We start from the raw sequence: 25,070 nt of genomic DNA on the forward strand, positions 1-25,070 counted from the left end.
TGCCTTAAGCTATTTCAGCTAAGAAGTTTCAGTCTGAAACAGTCATAATTATAATCTGACCTTGGCTAGAAAGAGAAAAAAAACATTTTAATTGGCTGTTGATGCCTAACATGTTAAATTAAGTACTATAAGCATTCAGGTATGTGTCTTCAATTGTTAGATGAGGAACTTGGCAGGACTGAAAACAATTTAAGAAGGTCAGTAGCCATACAGGGAAAAAGGATGAAGAAAACAAAACTATACCACCCTACAAGGATTTATTATTTCAACAAAATCAAAAGACAATAAGCAAATAAACTATGTGTCTCTACAAGATGCAATAAATTTAAACTTTTCACAAAACTGAATACTCTCAGTGACAATAAACTACTTTCAACAGAAGCCTCCAACATCAATATCACATTGCTTTCTATAAAAGTATTTTTTTATCCTATCCATGTTTCCTCTCAGCCTGAAAGCCAAGAATCAGGGAAAACAGATTTTTCAGAGCATAAATAGACATAAGCAGGTATTCAAAACATTACCTTAAGAGTTTTCTACAATAATCATAGCATTATGGTTTTTTGAGGATGTCCCATATGTCTAAAGTTTTATTTGCAATTGGCCAATATGATTAACAAAACACATTTTGCTACTAGCTTAAAGTCATGATGAAATTTAATCTTTTAAATTGGAGTGGGAAACCTCTTTTGCAAAATCTTTTTCTGAAAATTAAGCTTTGCCTAAAGGAGAAAGGAAGAGGATGCAAATGAGGAGGGGCAGGGAATACAGGCAGTAAGAAATGGTAAATATGCAAAAGGAAGTGTAGAAAAGACTTGTTGCACAAAAAAAAGCATACCAATATTTGATTATAAATAATTTCCACTGTAACACCAAAATGGAAAGTAATGGCCCAGAAATAAAAGCTAATTTTAGAAATCATCTAAGGAATGAAAATGCACTGAAGAAAAAGGACAAGACTGTTTGCTAGAAAACATTGTTAGTACCAGTCAGTACTAGAAAATAATCTTTTGTTTTCATTGTTCCTGTCACCACCCAAACCATTTACATCACCAACTCTCACAAAGAATCCAAACAGACAAAACAGAAATTAGGCCCTAAACTGCAAAGATAAAGTGCTGTCTGCCTATCACATCAGACAATGTCTGCTAGTCTACTGGACTAACAGGAACTTTTAAAAGGTGTATTTCCAACCCTGAAATGCAAGCAGTTTAACTACTAGGGAATATACATTACTCATAAGAGCTGAAGTTGTCTTTCAAATGCAGCTAGAAAATTTACTGAAGAGGAAAAAACCACCACCACAAGATTTCAGTTAACTTCAGCAAGAAAGTTCTCGTGCAAACTTCAGGGAAATGAGCCATTAAAGTTCACTGACACTGTTTTCCAAATTGTATCTATTAAAACCGTTATTTGATTTAGTCACATAAGTGAAATAACTGGATACTTCAGAAAACAGATTTCTGGTGCTTTCAATTGCTGAACAAAACTTTTCCCATCCTACCTTGACAACTGTCAAGACTGTAATGTATTACTTGGTTGTAACTTTTATGTGAAACATTCCAACATGTATTAGATATCAGAGTAAATATTAGATTTTTTTTAACCAGTTATATACATTAATATATTTGTGTATATTCTCCTTTAATCTAAAAATTGTATTCTGACAGTAGATAATTTTAACCAAAATCAGGATTTCAAAGCCCTCTACATTTTCATTGCACAACAAAAATAAACATTACTGCAAGACCATCACAGCATTTGTAATTCTTATTGCATGGAAGGGAAACCATGTAACTATGAGTTCCATAATATGGAAGAATCCCTTCATAAACACAAACACCAAGTTTCTAGAATAATCAGGAATACTGTTTTCCTCGGAGGGAGAAAAAAATGGTGGCTGCTGCACCCCCCCAGTAACAAAACTGCGTGAAAATTTTACTCAAATTTATCTCACCTCTAAATTGAATTAGGCTCGTTCTGTAGAGGATCACAGTTCTACAACCACACTAAACTTTCACAGAAAGTATCAGTTTCTCAGTGTGCCTGACAGTGCCCTCAGTTTTGAAAGCAGACTAAAATTGCTGGATATGAAGAAATCACTTGTACCTTCACAACACAAAGTCACATGTCTGGGGGTGTCTACATACATGCACCTCTGCACCTCTTTTCAATTAAGCAGAAACAAAGTAATACATTTTAGAACATATAAAGTAAAGGCTTATGGACACGATAAAACTAAAACCTTGCGTTTTTCACGCTTGAAGTGCGCATGACAACATTACTTTGCTTGCAGCATTCCTAAAGTCAAGGGAGGGACTTAAGAATGTAAACTCAAAAAAAATCCTCATCCTATTTTCTCTAGAGGGCTAAAAGCCCTAAACCATGACCCAAAAATGAACTTACTGCAGGATTTTGAACACATTTTCTCAAACAGGATTACAGCGTACCTCGCAACAGTATTCAATTACTTTAATGGCTGTAACAACCAGCCCAACAGAGGTTTCATTACAACTAGAGAAACCTGTGGAATTCCAAGATCGTCAGGGATAGTTCAATTGAAAAGGTAATACACTCTTTCAACAGCAACTATCCCAAAACACTTCTAGGCCTTCCAAAATCATTTTTTATGAGTGTGGTTCTGGGATAATAGAATATAAAGCAAGATGAATTCCTATCATAGGAACTTCTATTTTCTATCATAGGAAAATATAGACACTAACCGAAAACATTAACAGCCAAAAGAATTTATAATTTACGATGATCCTCCACTCTCCTGAGCCTGAGCTTTAAGACTGCCAAAGACATCTTTAGTCACATAGAAATACTGAATGGTAAAATAAGCTCTCTCTTCTTCAGGATGCTATTCTAATAGTTTTGTCAGCTTGCCAGAAACACAGGTCATCTCTAACCATGGCCAAAGTAATTTCCTTTACAAAAGTTAGTAGGGCAACCATATAAAACAAAGTTGTACCATCCTCAAAGTTTGCAAGAAAAGTGCTATAGCCAATCACAAAGAAGTCATAGAAGCATGCAACCCTTAGCAAAAAGCTAGTAACTAGGTAAGCTCAATAATTCCCATCAGGAACAAAGCAAGGCATGTATTTGCAGGATTGAGGCTTATATTAAAGGAGATGCATGCAGCTTCTACTGTGCTCTTACTATATTTGCATTAAAAATTGCAAAGCAGTATGTTTTTAATAGAAAGTATTTAGACATTCATAATAAAACATCCTGCTTACGGCAGCTGTTAGCATACCTTACTACTATATATTCTTGTCATAAGCAATGCAAATCAAACTTGAAATGAAAGAAAACCCCTCTAGGCTTACCATGGTATTCCCTTTCCCATAGGCACCCCAGCACCTCCTGGCCCTCATTTACAAGTTTAAGAACATCTGCACTTAAGAACCGAGTTGGACACACAGCATAATTTTAATTAAGGACACAAATGCAAAGTGCAAGTTACTCTAGAAAAACAACTCTTTCTTTGACAAACTGGTTAAAGTCACAATTTTTTTTCTCCCCTCCATGTTTTATGTCCAAAAAGGACCAAGTACAGCAGCGTCCCAAACACCATGCTACATCAAACAAACGTAATTGAGAGTCAAAAGGACCCAGACCTCTGCCCAAGACAGCAACAGAGAAGAGCACCAAGAGCCAACACTGAAAACCTCCTGCTTTGAGCACCATATCCACCCGGTAGCATCAGCCACCTGAAGAAAAGGCAGAAACACCCACTCACTGGGCCAAGCGTAGATACAGGAAGCCCACAGGGGGAAAGCGACACCGGGCAAGCCCCAGAGACCACATCCACGGAGTCGGGCCCACGCTCCCAGCCCACCCCCGGCTCCGCCACAGACGCGCTCACCTGGTAGGTACTCCGCCTCGAAACGCCGCCTAGTCTCGCTTATCAGCACGGCCTTGTCCTGTCGCTGCTGAGGGAAAACGAGAAACGGGAGGGGCGTAAAAGGAAGGGACAGGCCGGTGCCTGAGACAGCCCCAGCCCCTCACCTGCACGGTGGGCCCGGACACCCTAACCGCCCGACCCACTATCAGTGGGCCAGCAGGCAGGCGGGTGGGTAGGAGAAGGGCAGGGACTCACCTCAGCCATGATCCGGCGAAGCCGCCCGCAACGGCCGCACAGCTACAGCAGGGCCCGCCAACGCGAGGGGCAGAGAGAAATGGGGATGGAGGCGTCGCGTGACCCCGGCGGAGCGCTGGGCGAGGGGGCGGGGACTGCTGGCCACCCGCCTCCCCCGCAGCAAGAGCGGAGGGGCCGGCGCGGCCAACCACCCCCCCCCACCGTCCTTCCGGCTCCGCCCCATTCCCGGAGCTTAGTCCCTGACCCCGCCCCCGTACCAGCTCCGTTCGCGCTCTCTCCTCCGCTTCCTCTCCCGTCGTGCTCTCTGTGGCGGGAGTTTCGGACCAGGAGGCCGCTCCTTTCCCTTCCTTCTTCCCCCCGCCTACCCTCAAGCCGGGGCGGGAGCGGGGTGGCTGCGGAGCCGGGTAAGGCCTTGCCGGTGCGGAGCCTGCCAGCGCTGTTCCTCTCTGGGCCAGCTCTCTCCGCAGGAGCTTGTTCGGACCCGCGCCGCCTCTGCCGGGCCGGGTGGGGAGGGCGTTAATGACTGTCAACGGCTTTCAGAGGCGGAAGCCGTGCTGGGGCCCGCTGCGGCCTCGGCCCTTGGGCCGCCGCCGTGGGAGCCGCCCAGCCCGGGGAAGGGTGTGGGGAGGCCCGGCTGAGGCTGTGAGGGGTGCGGGGCCACTGCTGCGCCGCCTCAGCTGCCCGGGCCCCCTCAGCCGGCCGAGGGGGGCTGCCCTGCCGGGGGTGTCTGAGCCAGGCGAGGGGCGTCGCTTCGGACCCCAGAAGTTGAGTGACGCTTGGTGAGGCGGCTGCGGTTCGCGCTGGGTCCCCGGGGTCTTCTCTGGGGGAGGGAGGGAGCCTTGGCGGCAAAACGACTGGGCTTCAGATAATTTTTTCCTTAAAGAGACTTTATATTTTTTACAAGAGTTAATTATATTTATTAATAAAGTCTACACCTGAGGGAAGGCTCTTAAATTTGATAATTCAAAGCACCGTTGCTTTCCTGTCCACTGAGTATATTTGTGAAGCTGACGTCTTGAATTCAGTCACACAAAGAGTGTGTGTGGATTGGCTTCTTTTCTTTTAATTTATGTTATGCTATGTAGCACTTGATAAGCAGTGAATTCATGCTTTGGTAAATAAATGCTAGAATACATTTCTGAAATATGTTTCTATTACTTATGTCTCTCAGTACAAAGTTGCTTAAATTCATTTTGATCTGTGAGATTAAAGCACGTACTGACCTCATATTCTCAAATTAGTCTGTCATTGCTTGCAACATACAGATTTTCTTAAGGATCAGTTCAGCAAGTCCCAGAACAATTTATCTTCTTTGTTGTTCAATTTTGTAGATGGAAAACATCCAGATTGGTTAAAATTTCTGCAGAGAAATAATCCTGACAAAAATGGAGTTGCATACGGTTTTCTCATAGAGGAATATACATAAGGATAAATAAAGATGCTTCTAGGAGAGGAAGAACAATTCTTGTCCTACAATGGAGAAGTCCTTATATTTCATCTGTCAAAAACAAAACATGTGGAGGGAGTAGCTGATAAAACAACGAACTTATGTGTCAGAAGAATGGTATTCGATAGAGACACTAAGCTATTTGTTCAGAAATCTTCTGGAGTATTCAACATGCGTGCCAGTCACTTAAAAATTGAAATAGTTTGTTGTAGCTGCACAATGGATTCCAGAACAGGGATTATTCTTCCCTGCATTTTGATGAAAAAGAAAAAACGGAATAATGTTGTTAAATATCTTCTATTGTTGCTTCACAGCTCAAATCAATTTGAGCAGTCCTTTCATTTTAAATTGGATTATGAGATGAAAGAAGACATCAGGTTGTTTACTGGCCCTTCAGTCTTGTGGAGGCATGCCAGCAAGTTGTTCTACATCTCTTCCGATACTTGCACAGTTCTAAGTGCTCCTGTTCAGCTTTCTTCTGTTGTGTGGACAGGTGAAATTGAGGATGAAGGCACTGTTGTCTTAGGGATAAGAACTGCTTGCCTGCCAGAGAGTGAAGATGAGGATGAGTTTTCCACTTCAGACAGAGCCATCTGGGGTAGAGAATTCTTTGGATACGCAGTTGAAACACAAAAAATGCTAACTGGCACATGCTTTATGCCTCATGCTTACAGCAGAGTGGTATCTTCTGTCTATGTCTGCAAGAATGAAATATTGAAAAAACAGCTCCGAATATCACTTGTTGCCATAACTCACAAGAATCAGCTTATTTGGTTCCAAGATGGTCTCCCTAAAGGTGTTTGTGAGCTTCCTTATGAGAAACCGTGTTCAGTAAAAACAGCTGTAACCAGTAGCAATGGTTTGCTATTTATTGTGTCTTTTGCCTCCGGAAATATCTGTGTTGTACAGAGGAGAGACAGCTTACAGGTATTTGTGGCTTTAAACAGGTCCCTTTTACTACTGTATCTTTCTTTTTCTGTATACATTGTCTAATTGGAAGTTTCTGCAACTGAAAAGCTACATGTTTAAGTTCTATAGATTTTTTTTTTTGTTATTGTTTCTGTTGAAATACTGTCTAAAGTATGAGATTGTTTTGCTTTCATTGCTTGCTTATGTATCTGAAAATAAACCCTGGATTCTATTATTTAAGTAATACATTTTATGAATCTGAGCCAAAACTTCTGTTGCTAATTGAAAACTTCCATAGTATGAGAACTTGAAGTTGTAAGATAGTTAAGAGTGTGCCTACATAATTTGTGTTAAAGTGAAAGTAAACTGATATCATTGCAAAGCCTAAACTTCTCATTGGAATTCAAAAGCCTTTTGAGTGTCCCTTCCTAGTAACAAAAAGTATTGTTTGATGGAAACAAGAAGAAGAGGCATCACTTTTGTTGCCTAAAGTCAGGAGAGACAAAGTTAACTGCTAGGGTTAACTGATGGGATCTGTCAAGAACATGTAAGTAACTTGGGAAATGAAAGTGTGTCCTGTTTAGAAGTCAGCATTATTGTACAAATTTGTCTTTACCTTTCAAACATATTTAAGTGTGCAATGCAACAAAGACATTTCTGAATGTCAAAGGACATTTCTGAATGTCAAAGGTATAATGTCTTTAACTGATCTGCAAGTATTACTGGTTCTAAATAAACGTTACAGCATTCAGTTGTTTTGAGTATGCTGAAAAGCTGTCATCATCTCTGCAACCTGTATTCTGGAAAGTGATCTTTAAAGACAAATGGCTAGTTTTTCCCCAAGTTACATAGGCTTTAAATGATGGAGTAAGAGTGAGAGCTTGAAACTTGTTAAAATACTGTATTCCACACACCTGAATAGGATACCTCTTTATAAAAAGCAAGCTTCACCAAAACGAAATCTCAAATACCAGATTTATTGAAACGTATGTATTTTAAAACCTCTTCTACTGTAGGTGGCTTCCAAATGGCAAAAAGTTAAGTCTGTTCTGGTGGATGATTTTATTGGCTCTGGAAGTGAGCAACTGTTACTGCTTTTTAAGGATGACTCCAATACAGACGTGTTAAGTACATTCAGAATAACGGATCTTGGAGAGGTCAACTATGCAGTAAGTTCAGCTTGCCTTTTCTCAGCTACGCAGTCTGTGCTTACTAAGTTAAGAGAACCTCAACAAATCATTAAAGTATTGGTGCAAAATGAAACTGGATCTGTGCTGTGAAATGCCCTGAAGTTTGAATACAATATTCCTCACTGTAATCATAAAATAAGTTATCCGAAGAGATTATTCTACTTCCTTGATAGCATCAACATTCTTTTGGGAAATTAAACTAATACAGTTGAAAATGCTTCACATATGTAACAGGTTTGCTACAATGCTTACCTTTTGGCTAAGAACTCTTGATTAAAAAGGCCATAGTGCTTGTTAATTATATTCTCATAATTGAGTCTTTCCATTATGTACTATCGAACTAATTGCTTTCAGAAGATAAGATTTTTCTTTTAAAATGCATATTGTGATTCTGCTGCTTTTCTGTATTTTCCCCCAGATTTTTATAATGCTGTATAATTACTTTCAGCTTTCTCATTAATTCTGGGGTTTATTTTGTTTGGCTTGTGTTTTTTTTTAGAGTGATATTAATTATAAACGTGATGTTCCTACTGTAGAAGGCTTGCAAGAGAATGGTTTGCTAACTGTCCAAGCCCTTGAAACAAGATTACAGGTTTGTACTCAATAGTTCTGCCTCCATATTTTGTCCAAATTACTTTTCTGTATCATCACATTATCCAAAGGGTGAGGTTAATGATACTGTTTTTTATTGGAGAAGTGGTTCAGAAAGTAGACAACATTAGAATCATAGAATGGTTTGGGTTGAAAGGGACCTCAAAGACCATCAAGTTCCAGCCCCCCTGCCATGGGCAGGGACACCCTCCACTAGACCACATTGCCCAAAGCCCCATCCAACCTGGCCTTGAACACTTCCAGGGACGGGGCATCCACAGCTTCTCTGGGCAACGAGTTCCAGTGCCTCACCACTCTAACAGTGAAGCATTTTTTCCTAATATTTGATCTAAATCTACTTTCCTTCAGCTTAGGGCCATTACCATTTGTCCTATCACTACTTGCCCTTGTTTGTTTGCTAAGAGTGCTTTAAGTGTGAGATAGGAGGTAATTATTCCCATCATTTGAGAATTAGTGAAAACTTAATTAGGATATTGTGGCAGTTTTACCTTTAAAAATGAAGCAAATTAACTGGTAAAAGTTTAGTACTGGAAGAAAAGGAGGACTATGACCCATTAGGAAAAGACTGAAAAAGACAAGACTTTTCTAGTTCTAATTACAAAAGAGATGTTTAAAGAGATTATACATCTTCCAAAAGATAAAAGCTGTTGTTTGGAGAACACTGGACAAGAGTTTTTTCTTTTTTCCTTCCTGGAAAGCATAAGAAGGTCGAAGTTGGATTAATTTTGAGGGCCTCTTGAGGTCCCTTCCAATCCTGCATTTTTACAGTTCTTCAGTTTGCACGTTGGAGGCCTATTAGCTTTTACATGCCAATGTACAAGCTTCCTTCCAAATGCATTTTTTTCTGGTTTTGGATTCTTTTGGGTAGTCATATATTTTAAAACAGATTTCTTTGCTGCTGCATTCTTTCCCTACTCATTACATTACTTTCCTCGTCTACAAAACAGAAATCACTTTCAATCTCTCTTATTTGTTGCTCCTTCCATGGTTATAATGAAGATTATCCACCCTGCTATTGACAGCTATATGTCCTATGTAACTATGTTCTATGATATTGTTCTTTTAATACACTACAGCTGTCTTTCAGCCGTACAGCTCTGTGACTGTGTTAGGATCAAATGAATAGTCTGTTTTGCACATTCTACTGGTTCTGCTGGAAACAAGCTCACTGGATGGAGATTTCATGTATCCTCTGCTGATAAAGTTCTTACAGACACAGAATCCTTCTAAGACATTATTTTTTTATATATTAAGGTCTTTTTAATCTCTAATTTTCAAAGCACATGCTAGCACAAACATTGTAAGCAAGTTTAAAATCTTCCTATGTTTTAATGCTGTAAATCTTTGACATTGTAACGCTGATGAATTTGGAAGTAGGTAGAGATATTTCTTTCTAACCTTACTGTTACTTCCTTGTTGAGATCTCCATTGTTCTGTATGTTTCCCTGAACAGTGAAGTGCTCTTGCTGGTTTTTGTCATCTGATGATTGATTTGATGCAGTAGTGCATGGATCCTGCTTAGCTTGGGAGTTTCCAAAGGTTATTTAGCCTTGGAGTGGTTCCTCTTGATATTTATCATCAACATTCAGGTCTTCTAGCAATTTGCAATCAAATCATGTTTTGACAGTCTCTATGGAATCTCGTCTTTTAGGGCAAAATGAAATAGCAGATGCAGCCCTTTTTCATACCTCTGTTGCTTACCTCTTATTTCGCATCTGTGTAGCTGTTTTCTAGCCACGTGAGAACTTCAGCAGGACTGAATTATGGTCTCTGCATATAAGTAGGCCGCATTTAAGTTATATACAGTAATACATATAAGTTGCATTTTGCAGGTAGTGAAATTGAAAAATGTATCAGTCTGTGCATTTTTTAAGCCTTCTATATTTATCTTGTAAACAGTCATTTGGACCTGAATCCAGCCTTTTCTCCTCTGAAGACTTTTTTTAATACTCGTTTTAGTATCTTCTGAAGAAGACTTCCTTTGGCAGAGTACTGCAGTTACATTACAACAGCTGAGGTTACAGGGTTTCTCATGGTTTTAGTTGGCTGTTCTGGCAGAAATACCACGAGTCAGAAATGTCTTTTTATGTCCACTGGCCTGTTCTCCCCCTAAGTATTTACCAGTTCTGTAAGGATTATAATGCCTATGATTAACTTGTTTCCTTTGACTTGTTTTGCCTGTTGTGGGGAAGGTATTTTTTTCAATCCTTACTGCTGATTTGTTGAATTGCTGCAATGTCTACTTGTTTTGTCCTCATTCTGATAATGCTGATTTGGTGGCAGGTAGAAAGTTATTTAAGAAAAGTTCTGTACATTCGATTTTTATTAGTATTTTTAGGGTAAGTTTTAAGTATTTATTTTCCTATCTGTTGCTGTAGATTGGCCCATTTTCTTTTTGATGTGTTTTCTAAGGGATTTTAGTCACTTGAAAAACATAGATCCAGTTATTTGCCATATGAGCAGCTTCAGCCTATATATCTCTAAATTATGTTTCCCCTCTGGCTTTTTTGTCTACTTTTTCCATTTTACCTTTGATTTTCCCAATATTTTTTAGTCTTATCAATCATGAATCTTCCTTTCTACTTTCTTTCCTTTGTAAAAGTGCCACAGTTCTTGGCTGAGTAGTTTTAACTCTGTATGTATGGGTATTTATTTATTTATTTATGAATACTGCAACTTTAATTGCAATATGTCAAAGCACTTGGCTGTTCTACTTACTACTCAGCCTCTGCCTTGATTTGCTTTGCTTTTGACAGTGATTGATCTGTTCTGCTGTTCATGCTGGATTTACTCACAGCTCTGTTGTGTTCGACTGTGGACTGCCTTGTTTTTATGTTGATGTTTATTTTCTATTTCAAGGTGATCTGGTTTTATTTTCTTAGTTTCACAGTGAAAAGTTTGTGACTTCTGTTGATGCTTGTTGGTCAGTGCATCTCTGCATATGGCAGAAAGGATGTCCATGTCACTTGTTCCAGAGAAAGTTGATGAGGGGCACTACCCAGTCTTGGGTTTGCCGTGTGGTACATTTCAGGTCTCTTTCTTGTGTTGCTTTATGAGGAAAGAGGGTTTGCAAAAGTCAGATTGGTCAGCAAGCATACATCAGTGAATCTTTGGCCATTTTAATTGCTTCTCAGTCTGTGCTTTCCTGTTTGCTTTCTGTTCCTCAGTTGTTTATTCGAGAGTTGCTCACCAGTGGGAGTAAGTAATGGTTTGGTATTCTCATGACCTCGATTAGGAAGTTATTATAGAAACATCTCTGTTCTAAACTCTTCTTTCTCCTGATCCAAGTCAGGCACTGGATTATTGCTTCGAATCTGGTACTTAACGATGCATGGTTTGATAGGTGGCAAATAATTTTTTTTTTTACAGAACTTATTATATGATGAGTGCTACTTGCTCTAAATGCCCTCTGTCATTGCAGCTTGAGCAGTGGGCATTGCTTTGCTTACATGAAGTGCTTTTTATTCAGGCTTGTCAGTTGGTTATGATTGATCCTGAATTGGTTTTTTTGTTTGTTGTGGGGGGTGGGGAGTGAAGTTTGGTTTTGCATTCCAATGGTAAGCATTGTTCTCTCTTTGGCAGCATTGGACTTCTCAGGATCTTGCTTTCCAGAGAATAGCTTTTGTGGAGCTTTCTTAAAATCTTAGAAACTGATGCTGGGATCCCCCCTTTTCCCCCCTTTTCCCCCCTTTTCCCCCCTTTTCCCCCCAATTTTCCCCCATTTTCCCCCCTTTTCCCCCATTTCCCCCCTTTCCCCCAATTTTCCCCCCAATTTCCCCCCTTTTCCCCCACTTTTCCCCCCTTTTCCCCCCTTTTCCCCCCTTCTTTTTCCCTGAGACTGGCTTGCTGTAAAACTGTCAACTCTTCAATATATTTACTTGACCAATAATCAATACAAGTCTTGAGAAGAAATCAAAACTAATATCTTCCAATGGAAGAGTAGAGAAGGAACAATAATGAAAGAGACAAATATGTACATAATTTGATAAAGTTAACCTTAGAAATTTATCTGAAACTCTAGGTTTAATATTAAGAGTCTAAGGCTTAGATTCATATTTTGGCAGCAGAATAGCCTGACGCAAACATTTTTTGGAAGCATTACTTGAGAAATGCCAGGATCTTGGTTTGTGATACTTGCATAAAAATGGAAAGCTGAAAAGATATCTTGGTAGCTTCAATGTAATTTCTTACTTGCAGTAGACCTAAGCATAAGTCTAATGATCATTTTTATCTTTTACAGGCTGGTTGCACCTCTGTTCGAGAACTACAGCAGCATTTAAGACTCAAAAAGAGGGTTATTCTTGAATCTTGCAGAGCATTAATAGATCTTGTTGAAGAAAGAACCCATATTCTACCAACTGCAAAAAAGGTAAAATGCAAAAGAGTACAGATCACTTCTGAATTCTGCTGAGCCATTTGTAGAGGGTGCTTTCCTCAACCACTTGTTATTTTCACTGGCAGGGGTTGCCACTATCAAAACTCATTAATCTGCTTTTTAATTCTGGTTCATTACCTTAACCTATCAGTGTAGGTAGATAAGAGTAAATTTAGTTGTCTTTACTTGAAATTGATTTGCATGATACTTCCTGACAACTGAGTTGTATGGAGGAGTAATCTCTAACAAAGAGTTAGTGACAAACAGTAAGGGGGAGTGTACAGTCTTAATTGGCACAGTTGCCTAGATATTGAATATCTGTCTGTGATCTGACACATTACAAAAAATGAGCTGTCATAGATCTGTGTAAGTAAAATTGATTTTATAATGGAGGCAGAGTGAACTGTGGGCTGAGAAGGTGATGGAGGTTGGGAAAATGTTATCTTAGTAAGTTGCTCAAAATAAGCCTCCTAATTTGTTTGAAATGGAGTTGATCTCCCTTTCAGTTAATGTTGTGGTCCCTTTCAAATCAGCCTGGTTTAGACAACAAAATTTCAAGCAATTAATGCAGTAATATAAAATAAATTCTAGTACCTTAAATCTTCTTTGGACAATTAATCATATGGCAGTTCAAGATGTATACACGTGATGTTTACAAGCAGAGAATGAGTTGTGCTTTTCACGATACCATGTGTTTTAAGAAAATGCAATTCTGTCTTTTTAATCTATGGTAGAGAATAAATTAGTTTATATAGATTTCATTTTAATTGTCTTAAAAGCAATTCTGGCAATCATTTGTGGTAGAACACAAAGTAATGCAGTATAAAAAGAACTAATATCTCCACTTAATTTATCTAAAAACCATTTTTCTGTAAGGAAGGTCTTGTGTCTCTATGGGATGATGTAGAAAATCCTCCTCATTCTCTTACTAAAGAGACATCGTTGGCGTCTAAAATCCCAGAGCACTTCATAGAGAAATTGTGGCAGCGTGTTGTGGGTGACAGCTTGGTAGTTGGAGTAAAACTGACTGAATCATTTTACTTGTAAGTATATGAATTTATCTAATAATTTCATTGAGTAGTTTTATTGAAACTGAATTTGCAGTTTAAGCTTTGCAGTAGCAAGAGTGGATTTTTGAGCTTTGAACTTTCTCATTTTGAACAGCTGTATGTAAAGTGTTTCGAGTGTGTATCTTATAAAAAGTCTCCAGTAATGATGTGGCTATGACAACAGAGTTTTCTTTGACAAAAAAAATGGTTGTTATAGACCATGTTGACATAGCTATGCTGACATCAGTATGTAGTGTAGGTAAAGCTCTGTCTTAGCTATACAGTTTCTGATGCCCTACTGTTAACATCTTGCCATTCCTAAAGAGTGATTTGTTTAAAGTGCAGAAGAAAACATTTTAAATTCTCTGATCAATTTAATAAATACTCCACTTTTGAATTGAACTATGCTACAGTCAAGTATCCAATCAAATAAAATTTTTGCTAAGCTTATGTATTGTGTAAATGATGTGGAACAATCAGCCATGCACTACTTTAACCTTCTTATTATTGTCTTTAAAAATATTTTTTTATGCTGTTCATTTTAATTGCTCAGTTCTAGTTGTAAATACTCCTTATGTCATTTCCCCCTTACAGGGAGGTAGCTAATTTGGAACACAGTTGGAAAAAAAATACACAGGGTGACACAAAACAAATTTATGATGTGCATTGTGTAATGTAAACTTTGGTGGAGTCAGAACTTACCTTTTGACCTATATTCCCACAAGCAGTGTAGCTGAGACTGTGTTAGGGTAAGCTTAAAGACTATTTATGCCACTGAAAATCATTCAAGTGGTTGTGAGGGAGCTGACCTGTTACGCCCTTTGGCTATTCCGCTGGAGCTGCGGGTATATTATTTCTCAACTGCCAGATTGCTATAACTTTACAAGAAAGTTGACCTCATCTTCTTGACAGCCTCTGTTAAGAGCCACTGAGGCAAGAGATTGTTTTTGCCTTTCTAGTGTTTATTCTTTTAGCTTTGATGATGATGACTTTGTTTTTGAAAATGAAATACTGAATTCCTGTATAGCTTCAGAAATCCTCAGAAGATTTGGAGCCATTCTTTAAAAACCAGCAGCGTTAGTGCCCTGTTGCCCATTTTTATAGTAGAGAAAAGATCTGTGAAGATGAAGTCATTTGTCAAGGGTTACCTGGTAGGCTAGCAGCAGAACCTAGCTCTTCTGAGCTGCAGTTGAGTACTATATACAACCACCTGTGGGTTTGGGGAAGAGGGTTTGCTTTGTCTCTACCCCCAACACTGTAAGTCTTTATTGATTATTTTTGTGCTTCCTACTAATGCAAGATTGCAGTGATGTTTTAGATTGCGTTGTGAGGTGGTGATAATTCTCCGCACAGAAAATTAGACATTCATAAGACTTTGAGATGTCAGTGACATCCTGAGACTGAATTGATTGACAGCATAAAATATTCATTAAGAAAGGATCTGAAATAGTAATATTAGGATTTCATTGAAAGAACCCTGTGTGGAATAAAGTACTTCATACATTTCAGGAAATTACTGCATGTTTAAGGTTTAATTTTAAACCTTTTATTTTACTCTCTACATTCAATTTTGTTTGAATATCTATAAAACAATATAGAACATCAGAAGAGCTTTTAGTCCTCAAAGATAGCAGAATTGATTCTTTCTGGGTTTTGTTATTAAAAGAAAGTTAAATCTTTAAAAATGTCATAGAGTTATCTGCATGGGTTATGTGGAATTTTCAGCATTTTCTGGGTGAATTAGACATCCAAATTCTTTCAGTTGAAATGAGGCATCTACCTCCTAGAAGCTCTTAGAAAATTCAGTGCACATTTTGAAAATCTTAATACTAAGCTTAGATGAAATAGTCATTTGAAGGACTTATACTCTTTGCACAATCTATGACTTAACCTGGAATGATATTGGAGTTTGTGGTAGTCTTAAATGTTTGTATATATCTGCAAAGTTCTGGTTATTTGTCAGAAGGCAAAATACAAACTGGGAGTGCAGTCATCTTGTATGGATTTTCACAGGTCCCTGAGTGATGTCAGTTTATCTTTAGTGATGGATCAAGACTTTTCTTTGATTTCTCCGATTATCAAGTGTCGAAATAAAATCATTAAGCTGAACAAAGCCTTCTCAGCATTGTCTGTATCCTCATGCCAAATTGAGCCTCCTCCAAAAAAGATGAAATTGGACTTGCATAGCAAGAATGATCTGAAAAAAGAGTTTCCTAAGAGATGTTCGAGAGTTCGGCTGGACGGAGCAAAGACAGTCATTGCTGTTACCAACCTTTCACCATTATTGGCATTTCATCATGTATGTTGCATAGTTCTTCTACATGCAAAGAAACAAAATCGTCAGAATGATAGTTTACAGGAGAGCAAAAAGATTACTGTACTCTGTGGAAAAATTTTATTAAATCTGGAAGATATATCAAATGAAAAATATTCAATAAAGATGCTAAGGGATAATAATTACTTTACAGGTAAATGGATTGATATAATTTGGATTCATAAATATATGATTGATTCTTCTGTTTACTCTTAAGTGATGCCAAACTAAGTTTTCAAGATGTAATCACATCTGTCTCTGAACACAAACTGCATAGACCTGTTGTGAATTAAAAGCGGGGTGAAATACAAGATGGAACAAGATGGAAAAAGTGTTAAGTGAGTTGCTCTAAGGTTTTGTGCTAGCATTGGTGCTGAAGTGTATCTGGAAAGGTTAATTTTGAAGATAAGTCTGAGTACAGAATGCTGAAGCCTGCATTTTTTCTATAAATAACATATTTACTGTTGATTAGATATGTACATTTTTTTTCTGACATAGTATTACCTCTTAAATAATACCAAAGTAATTGAAGCTTTTCCTCATGTACATGTCTATTAAGGTCATTTATTTTCCTTTCTTTTAATATTCCTGATTGAATGGATTTTGAACCGAGCATCTGCTCATGTAATGAAATGTCATTTGATTGTTTGCAGTGAATTTTAATTTCTTTCTTCCTTTAATGCAGCATCATTGGCTAAAGCCAACATGTCATCCTGCTATCACAGGAGACTTTTTTTGGCAAAGTGACTTTTCTCTTTAGAGCTTTCGCTATATAGGCGGGGCTATCAGCTATTTTGCTTGACAGAAGTAGGTATAAGAATTTATGTGAGAAGAAAATTCCCAAAGAATCCCTGAATGCAGGTGCAGAATCTTAAAGTAAAACTGAGAGTGCGAACCAAAAATCTAAGCACGTTTAATGCATGCAACATGATGAAAATATTTAGGTCAAATATCCTTTTACCATATTTTCTTGTAGGTTCCTTGGAAGATATAGTTGCTGTCCTTGCAGTATCTGTCAGATTCTCCTTTCAGATTATGTCTTCTGACTGCACGCTGACTCCAGTAAATTCATGGTTACTGGGAGAAATGGAGTGCATACCATTTAAGGAATGCCATGATAACATGTTCTGTCATAAAGCAGGAAATGTGTATGGTACAGTTTTTAACTGGACCCTGAAAAATCCATTTGAAGGAGTGCTAACGTTGTTTTGCAGGTAAAATTGCTGAACAAGTGTAGAGTATATTTATCTTGCATACACGTTTTATCTTTACGCTATTTCTTACTGGTACCATAAACAAGGGCCAAAATTGTAACCAGTATGATTCTAATATTATGATATGATAACCATCAGCAATAACAGAATTATTTTCAAATCAGAACTATGGCAGAACCTGAAATGCATTGTTTATTTTTGTCTAGGCTAGAACATTGAATTACAAATAAGTCTAGTATCCATTAATATCTGCTTGGTACTATTTCTTTTGTTCATTTCATTGCATCATAACTTTATATTAATTTTTCTTAGATTATTCATAGTATAATATATATTTTTTCTTTAACATTTGTTGATTTAAAAAGGTAGTCCTTAAGGGGATGTTAAAAAAAAACCCAAACAACAACAAACCCTAAGTTATACTAAATTTAAATTAATTTCTATGTCATTTTGTAGTTAGTACTGCAACATAAATTTAGTCTAATTTTGTACATATTTCTGATATATTTATTTCCTATCTTCCATGACTTTGAAAAGGAAATGATCTGAAGAGTCTCGGTTATTTCCTTTTCTTATGTAGATTCTTGGACAAATGTCTATAAAATTTCCTGAACCAGGCTAAACAAGTTAGTAATACTGCCATAATTTATGATTTAGCTGGATAAGGCTCACAACATAAAAAGTACTTCTCAAGTATTGAGAATATTGCCTGTCCTGAAGCATTCAAGCTAAAAAAAAAAAAAAAAAAGTATGTATATCTCTTAAGAGTCTCTAATTTATAGTGAGGTGCAATCTTTTACTCAAATTAGGAGTTGATTTCCTTCTTTTAGGACAGGGGGTAATGGGCTTAAGCTAAAGGAGGGTCAATTTAGATTAGATGTTAGAAAGAAATTCTTCACTGTGAGGGTGGTGAGGCACTGGAACAGGTTGCCCAGAGAGGTTGTGGAGGCCCCATCCCTGGAAGTGTTCAAGGCCAGGTTGGATGGGGCTTTGGGCAACGTGGTCTAGTGGAGGGTGTCCCTGCCCATGGCAGGGGGGTTGGAACCAGATGGTCTTTAAGGTCCCTTCCAACCCAAACCATTCTATGATTCTTTTATGTAAAAGGAAAGGCTGAAGTATTTAAGAAATCAATCATTAAAATTTTAAGCTTCAAGACTTTTGGTTCCTTTTGAAAAGTTAGGTTACTTGATACTATTCACTTTTGATCCAATTTTGCATTAATAGTTAGTGAGCTGCATGTTTATGGTGTAACTATGATTGTATTTTCTGTATCTTTTTTTTTCCCCATCTTTGGATTGATCTTTTATCCAGCTAGGATATTTCTGTGATAGGTGGGAGCTACAGACTAATTTTTTTCACAGCCTTTCAGAACCAAAATAAATTATCTAAGTAGTGGAATGTTAAGATAACTAAATTGAAGTAGAAATACTGTAAGTAAAAATGCCTTTCTGATTTGTGTGAGAAAACTGGCTACTTAAGGATGCTTGTGGGGTTTTTTAGTTATTTTTTGTTTGGTTTTGGTGGGTTGGGGTTTTTTTCCTCAGATTTTTGGGTGTTTTTTCCATCAAAAGACATCTTCCAAGGAGTTTATCTGGCCAAACACTGGAAATAAGACTTTGGGCAAACTCTATATTGCTCTTAGAATCACAAATGTGTCACTGTGTCATATATGCTACACTGGTATCCAGGAGAGTAGGTTCCCTGATGATTGTTTTTCAGTAATTTTGAATGTCTGATTTTTAAGTGCAACTTTCCCTCTCCAGTGAGCATTTAAAAAAGACAAGCTGCGGGCCACCTAATAGCCATGCTGTACATACCTATTGATAGTGACAATCTATGAAAATAAGTGACTTTTCTGCCCCTAAATGTAGACCAGACAACATGTTTCCTTTGTGCTATTACATGTGACCTTCATATACAATGAAATGCTTCTTAAAGAAACAAGTGATGCATATGTAACCCTAAGCAGGAACATATATTTTAGCATAGAATATTTATGTTGCGGAAGTTTGCTTAGTGTCAGTTCTTTTGATGTACAGTGGCCAGTGTGCGCGCCACTAGAAAGCCCTTGTTTATTCTTATATGTACAGTACACATAATAGTTAAAGCCATAATCAGCCTAAGTTTTTGCCTGTTTGATATCAAGTAGCTTTGTTTTATTTTCCACTATAGAATTTATAGTAGGTAGCTTTAACAGCAACGATAATAATAATCATAATCATCGTCATCTTATTTTACAGAAATCTGACTGTCTTGTTCCAGTGCCTTCATAGCCTTACTAGATTTCTCCCACCAAGGTGCGATGTAAAACTCCTGAGATCTGGAAGCAAAGGTGTGCTTACTGAACAGTTAGCACTGGCTTTGGAAAAAGAAATTCTCACCTTGAGGAGTTCTTTCTTCTCAAAAGAAAGTAAAGCTGAAAACAGTCTGACATGGGGGAATGAGCCTGGCAAGAAAATCAGTGATTCTCCTGTGGCTTCTTTACTTGACAGTGAGGAAGGAGTTCAGCAATTCAGAAAGAAGCTTCAGAATGAACGGGAAGAGTGTGTGCTAAGTATGAATCAAACAATGAATGGTGCCCTTTACCAGAAAATTGCTTTCAAAATAGCAGAAGCTCAGCTGAGTTCAGATATGATTGTGTGGAGACTGATCAAGTCCTAGAAACTATTCACTAAATTTATTTTGAATAAAGTTTTATCAAAATTATACTATTAAATAATATTTATATTTTCATGAGTGCTTATATTACTTTTTATTCTACAGCTCAGGTATTTCTACAGATGAATACTGATTTTTTGTTTGATGACTTGGAGCTGGTTTGGCAAGACTTTAATACTAACAATAGCTGAGGTTTGAGAGGTCTGTTCCCACCTGGAATCCAGTGGTAGGGCTAATCTCATTGGTAAATGCTGGAGGAAACTGTCCTTCCTTGGATGTTAACCTGGCTTCAATGTCAGAAGATTTGGTGGTTGTTTCCCTGGGTCATAAATGATTGCTGATACTAGCTGCTCAGTGCTATCAAGTTTTCTTTAAACAATGGGCAACTCTTTGCCTATTCTTCCCTTCTCTGGTTTGAACGAGATATCGCCTATGCATCCAAGAAGAGAACTGCCTGTGATTGTACAGGTACTACTTGCTGAAGTAGTTACTTTTTAATAATTTTTTCCCACCATTTTTCAGCTTCATGAGTGGCAGAAAGCTTAGAAAAAACCCAAATCACAATATTTTGCTTCTTTTTGTCTCTGCTTTATGTAAGCAAAACATTCCTTGTGTTTGTCACCATTTTTCTAAAGTTGTCAAAATTTTGCTTTTCAGTTTTCCCGTAAACAAAGTTTTAATAGTTAACATCTGCAGCATGCACTCTGGCAGTAAAAGCGTGGTAGCGAGAATGGAAGATATTTATTGACTCAAAGGAACACTGACACTTCAGAATAATTCTGTATCTTTTTCTCATCAGAAAGTTCAACTTCTGTATGTATGTCCTCCAGAAGTGTTAGAGCAGTGGTGTTTTTCAGTCTGAGGCATCTTCTGATATTGACAACAGGAGTAAAACAATGTGCATCTAAAGGCAAAATGCTAGCTAAAAAACCAGTGAGAGAACACTGCTTTATAAGTTCAACCCAGTTTAGTGATGTAGTCTCACTTCTGAGATACTCAAAGTATTAAATGTCTCTATATAGAAGGGAAATCTTGCATGAAGATGTCAAGAATGCTTTAAGAAATTCTTACGGGTATTTTAAACTCATTATGTACTGGATGAGAAAGAATTGTTAAAAAAACCCTTTCTTTGTTAACCCACAGTTCTGTTCAGCCAAAGCTTGGGAGCTCATTGTCAGGGCTTGGCAGCCAGTTGTCAATGGAATTTCCAGAAGAAAGTTCCTGATTATAAACGCTTAAATGAAGCAAAAAATCTCAAAAGTGCAATCCTGTAGCTTGCAGCTAAGGCCAAGACCTTGGTAAACTAGCTGAGCAGAAACTTTCAGAGCTACAAAGCTACTATTCAGCTCAGGGCACTTGAAGGAGTTTATGCAAAGCAGCGTAAACAGGCCAGCAGTTGATTTTTATTAGCACTGCTATAGCAGCCTGGTGGCATGTAGTGAATCATCACGCATGTCTGTCTTTAAAGAGAAACTTCCACTTGTGTTTGCATCCCTTTACTGAACTAGTAGAGTGGGACAAATGAAGAGAAGCTGCTAAGGACAGAAGTTTCCCGTTTCTAATTCCATGGAGTTGTTACTTAGCATTATTTAAAAGCAGCAAACAGAAATCACAGGAGTGTGCAAGCGTAATTAGTAGAGTAGAATAATAACACATACAACATGTTCCTACTAAAGAGTCCTTCCAGAGGCATGAATGCTTACTTTGCAGATCATCAGATGAGATCATTGAAAGCTTTCCTAACAGCTCTAAGATTCCTGGGAGTAGTTCTTCAGCTGACTAGTAATGTATAATGACGTGGCACAACTTTCAGTAGTAGTGATGCAATTGGTAGGTGTGTTGCATATGCAAGTGCATTGCATATGCACTTTTATCTGCCAAAATTTAAAGGTCTGCTGGAAATACTTAGAAGGTTTATGCTGGTATGGGGTTTTTTGGCCAGGATTCATGTAAAAACGGAGCAGATTTGAACAAAAGTTCGGGCTTTCTAGAATCTTATCTTCAAGTGGCAGCAACAGGAATTTTGTTTAGAGATAGTTGCTTTCCTAAATTTGCCTTTCAGAAGTAAAAGCAGCTAAAAGTGTTAGCTTTCAGTTTATTTAGTCTGTCGTGATGGTTAATATCAGCACATGCTGGTGTCCAAATGGAGAATCCAAATTGCACTGACTAGGAAAACTGGTTAGGTTGGTTCACTGTGTTTCTGTCATGAACAGTTGGAGTCTCATTTTCTGGACTTCCAAGAAAGTCTTGGAAGTGCGTTCTGCAAGTTCTTTTTTGGGCAAATCATTTGAGAAATGAAATCAGTGGCAGCAGCAGTCCTAGTTACTGGGGATTGGTATTGCCAAGAAATAACTGATAAAATAGTTGGATGCTTGATTCTGTAAATTCCCTTATCCATGATAGCAGATCAAGTTGGGAGGAATACAGATCACAACCAACGGAGGGCTTTTTTGTAACTGAAGCTGTTACTAATAGCAGATAACTATTCACACAACACATTCACTTACACACAGTTACTCTGTAGAAGCCACAAGTGGGAAGCCAATCCCAAGCCCTGGGACCTCCAGCTCCTAGGTAGGTAGTTTAGAAAGTCCTTCAAAGAGCCCTTTGCTTCATCAGGTGTGTATCTGCAATTCTGTAGTTTTTTGTCTGCATATAGCAACCACTACCTGCTTACACGCGATCCAAGTTACGCAACCTGTGGTTGATACTAGTGTGGGTAGTGGCTTTGCACACAGCCAGCAGGCTCTTGTGTTCTTAATTTATCAGTTGTGGTGGATTTAACAAGTCAACTGGTCTCCAGAGATGACCAGTTCCTGGGAGACTTTCACATGCTACTTCTCACCATATAGTTTTCTTCTCAGCCTGCTGCCTGCTGGTAACCATTCCTCTACCCAGAGCTGTAGAACCCCTTCACAGAAACTCGCACAGAAGGGGCCTTTATCACATATAAACTTTTGACAAGGTAGTAAAATTATGCCTGGAACTAGTTTGTCTTGACCCCAAAGGGTCAAGAAAACAGTTTTGATTTCTGAAAAACAGCAGACATTGTGGTTTCTGGCAGGTATCTACAGGAGTGGTTCCAGTTCTCTGGCCAGGGCAGTGATGAGCATGTAGACATGTGCCTTGCCTCTTACCACCTGTTTCAAAAGCCTGGGATGCAAAAGCAAAGCCTGGCATAGGAAGCATGAGCTGTCATGCCTAAATGCACTCTTATGTCTGGCTTAGCACTTCTAAAGGCAGTGTGATTTAAGGCCCTAATAAGAAGGACTGTGTGTCAAAGAACTCTCTTTTTTTCAGCCAAGTTGATATAATAAATAAAATTATTTATTATAGTGATTTTCTATATCGTTCTCAGGCAGGAGAAACCTGTCTGCTCTAGAGTAGTCTCTGTTGGACAGTAATACTTCCTTTTTAGGTTTGTGTGTGTGCTTATGTATGCATTTTAGAGCAACCAACAGGCTGCTGGGTTGTTCGTGGCAGTGAGAGTTAAGCCTTCTCTCAGTTACTAATTTTTGTTTTCCCATGGCTTTTGACAATTTGGAAACTGTGACAGTCTTATGACTGCTCTTTTCTGAATCATGCTGACTCTGCTAAGACAAAATAATAATGCTTGCATGTTTATCCCTGAGTTATTCATCAGAGACTATTAACAAAGATGATAGGGTCAGCGAAAGGACTGTCCAACTGGTGGTACTTTTCTTCTCCTCCCTTCACTACTTCCCAGGGAGAGAGGAAGTTTTAAACAAGTGGAAGGTAAGTGTCGATGCAAGGATTTAAAATCTTGAATGGATGTAAAGGCATGGGTTTGAGCATTTTGTTGTCATCGTTTTTAGTTTCTTTTGGGTTTTGGTTGGTTTTTTTCAGTACTCTCTTCTCTGCACTCTAGGCATGCCCCTGGTAGGAACAAGGTGATCATCTTGATCAGTACGTAGTAGGAGTTTCCAGCCAAGAGAAAAGCTGTCCCAAATCCTCCCAGGGGAAAGGCGAAAGAGTGGGAGGTTTAATACTGCTGCTTAGTCATATTAATTATTGCTTTAAGGCGGTGATACTACCTTGGTCTTTTCTGTGACCTCAGGTCTCTGGTATGTGACACTTTACCCCTTGAATGTATTGAGAAATTCATAGTTCATAGGTGCAAGACAGCAGCTGCATGTTTATAGATCACCTGGTTAGGGCAAAGACTGCCCAAGCGTCAGGTTTGTATCAGTCCAGATCCTGCCTGAAGTCCTACATTCACAAAACCCTGTTGCTTAACTGTGGTATTTAGGTCAGATCCACCACCGGTTGGTAAAGCAGTTTCAGGTTAACTAATCCTCCTCCTTATTGTCTAAATGGAGAGGTAGTGAATCATTTGCCCGGCCGCCATCCTTGCCTACGCAGAGAGGTATAAAGGTGAGTGCTTTGTAACGAGTCCTTCAAAGCAGCGTGCGCTGCCGCTGCACCTGCCCCCTCTCCCCTCCCCGGAGCCCCGCTTACAGTTTCGAACCTAACACGTGATGTCTTCTTTTGTAATCCTGCCTTTGAAATGTTCTCGAGCGTGAGGGGAAAAGCAGAAGCTGCCAAAAAATTTCCAAAATTCAAGGTTGGTGGGAGTCTGCTGTTTCTGTACGGTCTGTACTACTCCCTCCCCGCAGGCTCTGCCCATGGTGCATTTTGAGGTCCTTCGTGCATCCCTCCCCCTCCTGCCCCAGTGATCAAATACTGAAGACCGAAAAGGCAATCACTTCTAGAATGCAAAAATTAACTTTGCCATGCTTTATTATGTACGAAACAGGTATATTTTCTTTTCCAAGGGATATAACTCTACTAAATCAGATAATCTGCAGATAAAAGTCAGGTCCCTGATGCAAAGAGCACCTTGATGAAGCTTTCAAGTGCCTGGGGCACTTGAGCAAGGAATTGTGTAACAGAAAAAACATTTCCTCTCCACACCCCCGACACTCCACACCCCCCCAGCTGAGTACTTCGTGACTGTTTATGATAATAAGCTGCTGGATTTTTTTTTTTTTTTTTTAGATTTCTGCAATTAAGGCTCATTCTTAATTCAACTCTACTTATTGGAAGTGGATTTTAATGCTGCCTACAACATTTTAAACCTTTGCTTTGATTTTGCCTCTTCTCAAGCTCTTTTAAGAAAATTCAGCACTCGTCGGATGTGTTAGTATGCTACTACAATTTTTAATCTATATTTGGA

General features: G+C 38.6%; 2 protein-coding genes across 4 annotated transcripts in view; one reads left to right on the forward strand and one right to left on the reverse strand.

The window, feature by feature from the left end:
• The window catches only part of MOSPD2 (motile sperm domain containing 2), a 38,247-nt gene extending 33,943 nt beyond the window's left edge, over nucleotides 1-4,304 (reverse strand). Inside the window, exons 1-2 of one of the 2 annotated variants that reach the window (XM_054849893.1) lie at nucleotides 4,106-4,304; nucleotides 3,872-3,938 (exon numbers count right to left, since the gene is read on the reverse strand). In XM_054849893.1, coding sequence (XP_054705868.1) covers nucleotides 3,872-3,938; nucleotides 4,106-4,114 — 76 coding nt within the window. In that variant the 5' untranslated portion in view covers nucleotides 4,115-4,304. The remainder of the gene's footprint in view (nucleotides 1-3,871; nucleotides 3,939-4,105) is intronic. The other variant, XM_054849904.1, reaches the window with a different exon arrangement.
• Nucleotides 4,305-4,375: 71 nt separating this feature from the next.
• FANCB (FA complementation group B) lies at nucleotides 4,376-19,876 on the forward strand. Of its 2 annotated transcripts, none has more exons than XM_054813441.1 (9): nucleotides 4,376-4,509; nucleotides 5,437-6,479; nucleotides 7,478-7,630; nucleotides 8,151-8,243; nucleotides 12,504-12,632; nucleotides 13,515-13,681; nucleotides 15,701-16,155; nucleotides 16,978-17,215; nucleotides 19,456-19,876. In XM_054813441.1, exons 2-9 carry the CDS (start codon nucleotides 5,544-5,546, stop codon nucleotides 19,874-19,876), a joined length of 2,592 nt encoding a protein of 863 aa, XP_054669416.1. In that variant the 5' UTR covers nucleotides 4,376-4,509; nucleotides 5,437-5,543. The 2 variants fall into 2 exon arrangements, with proteins under 2 accessions (XP_054669416.1, XP_054669415.1); XM_054813440.1 differs by lacking the exon at nucleotides 4,376-4,509 and adding an exon at nucleotides 4,768-4,884.
• The last annotated feature ends 5,194 nt before the right edge of the window (nucleotides 19,877-25,070 follow it).

This window comes from Grus americana, chromosome 1 (assembly GCF_028858705.1).
Source record: "Grus americana isolate bGruAme1 chromosome 1, bGruAme1.mat, whole genome shotgun sequence".
NCBI lineage: Eukaryota > Metazoa > Chordata > Aves > Gruiformes > Gruidae > Grus > Grus americana.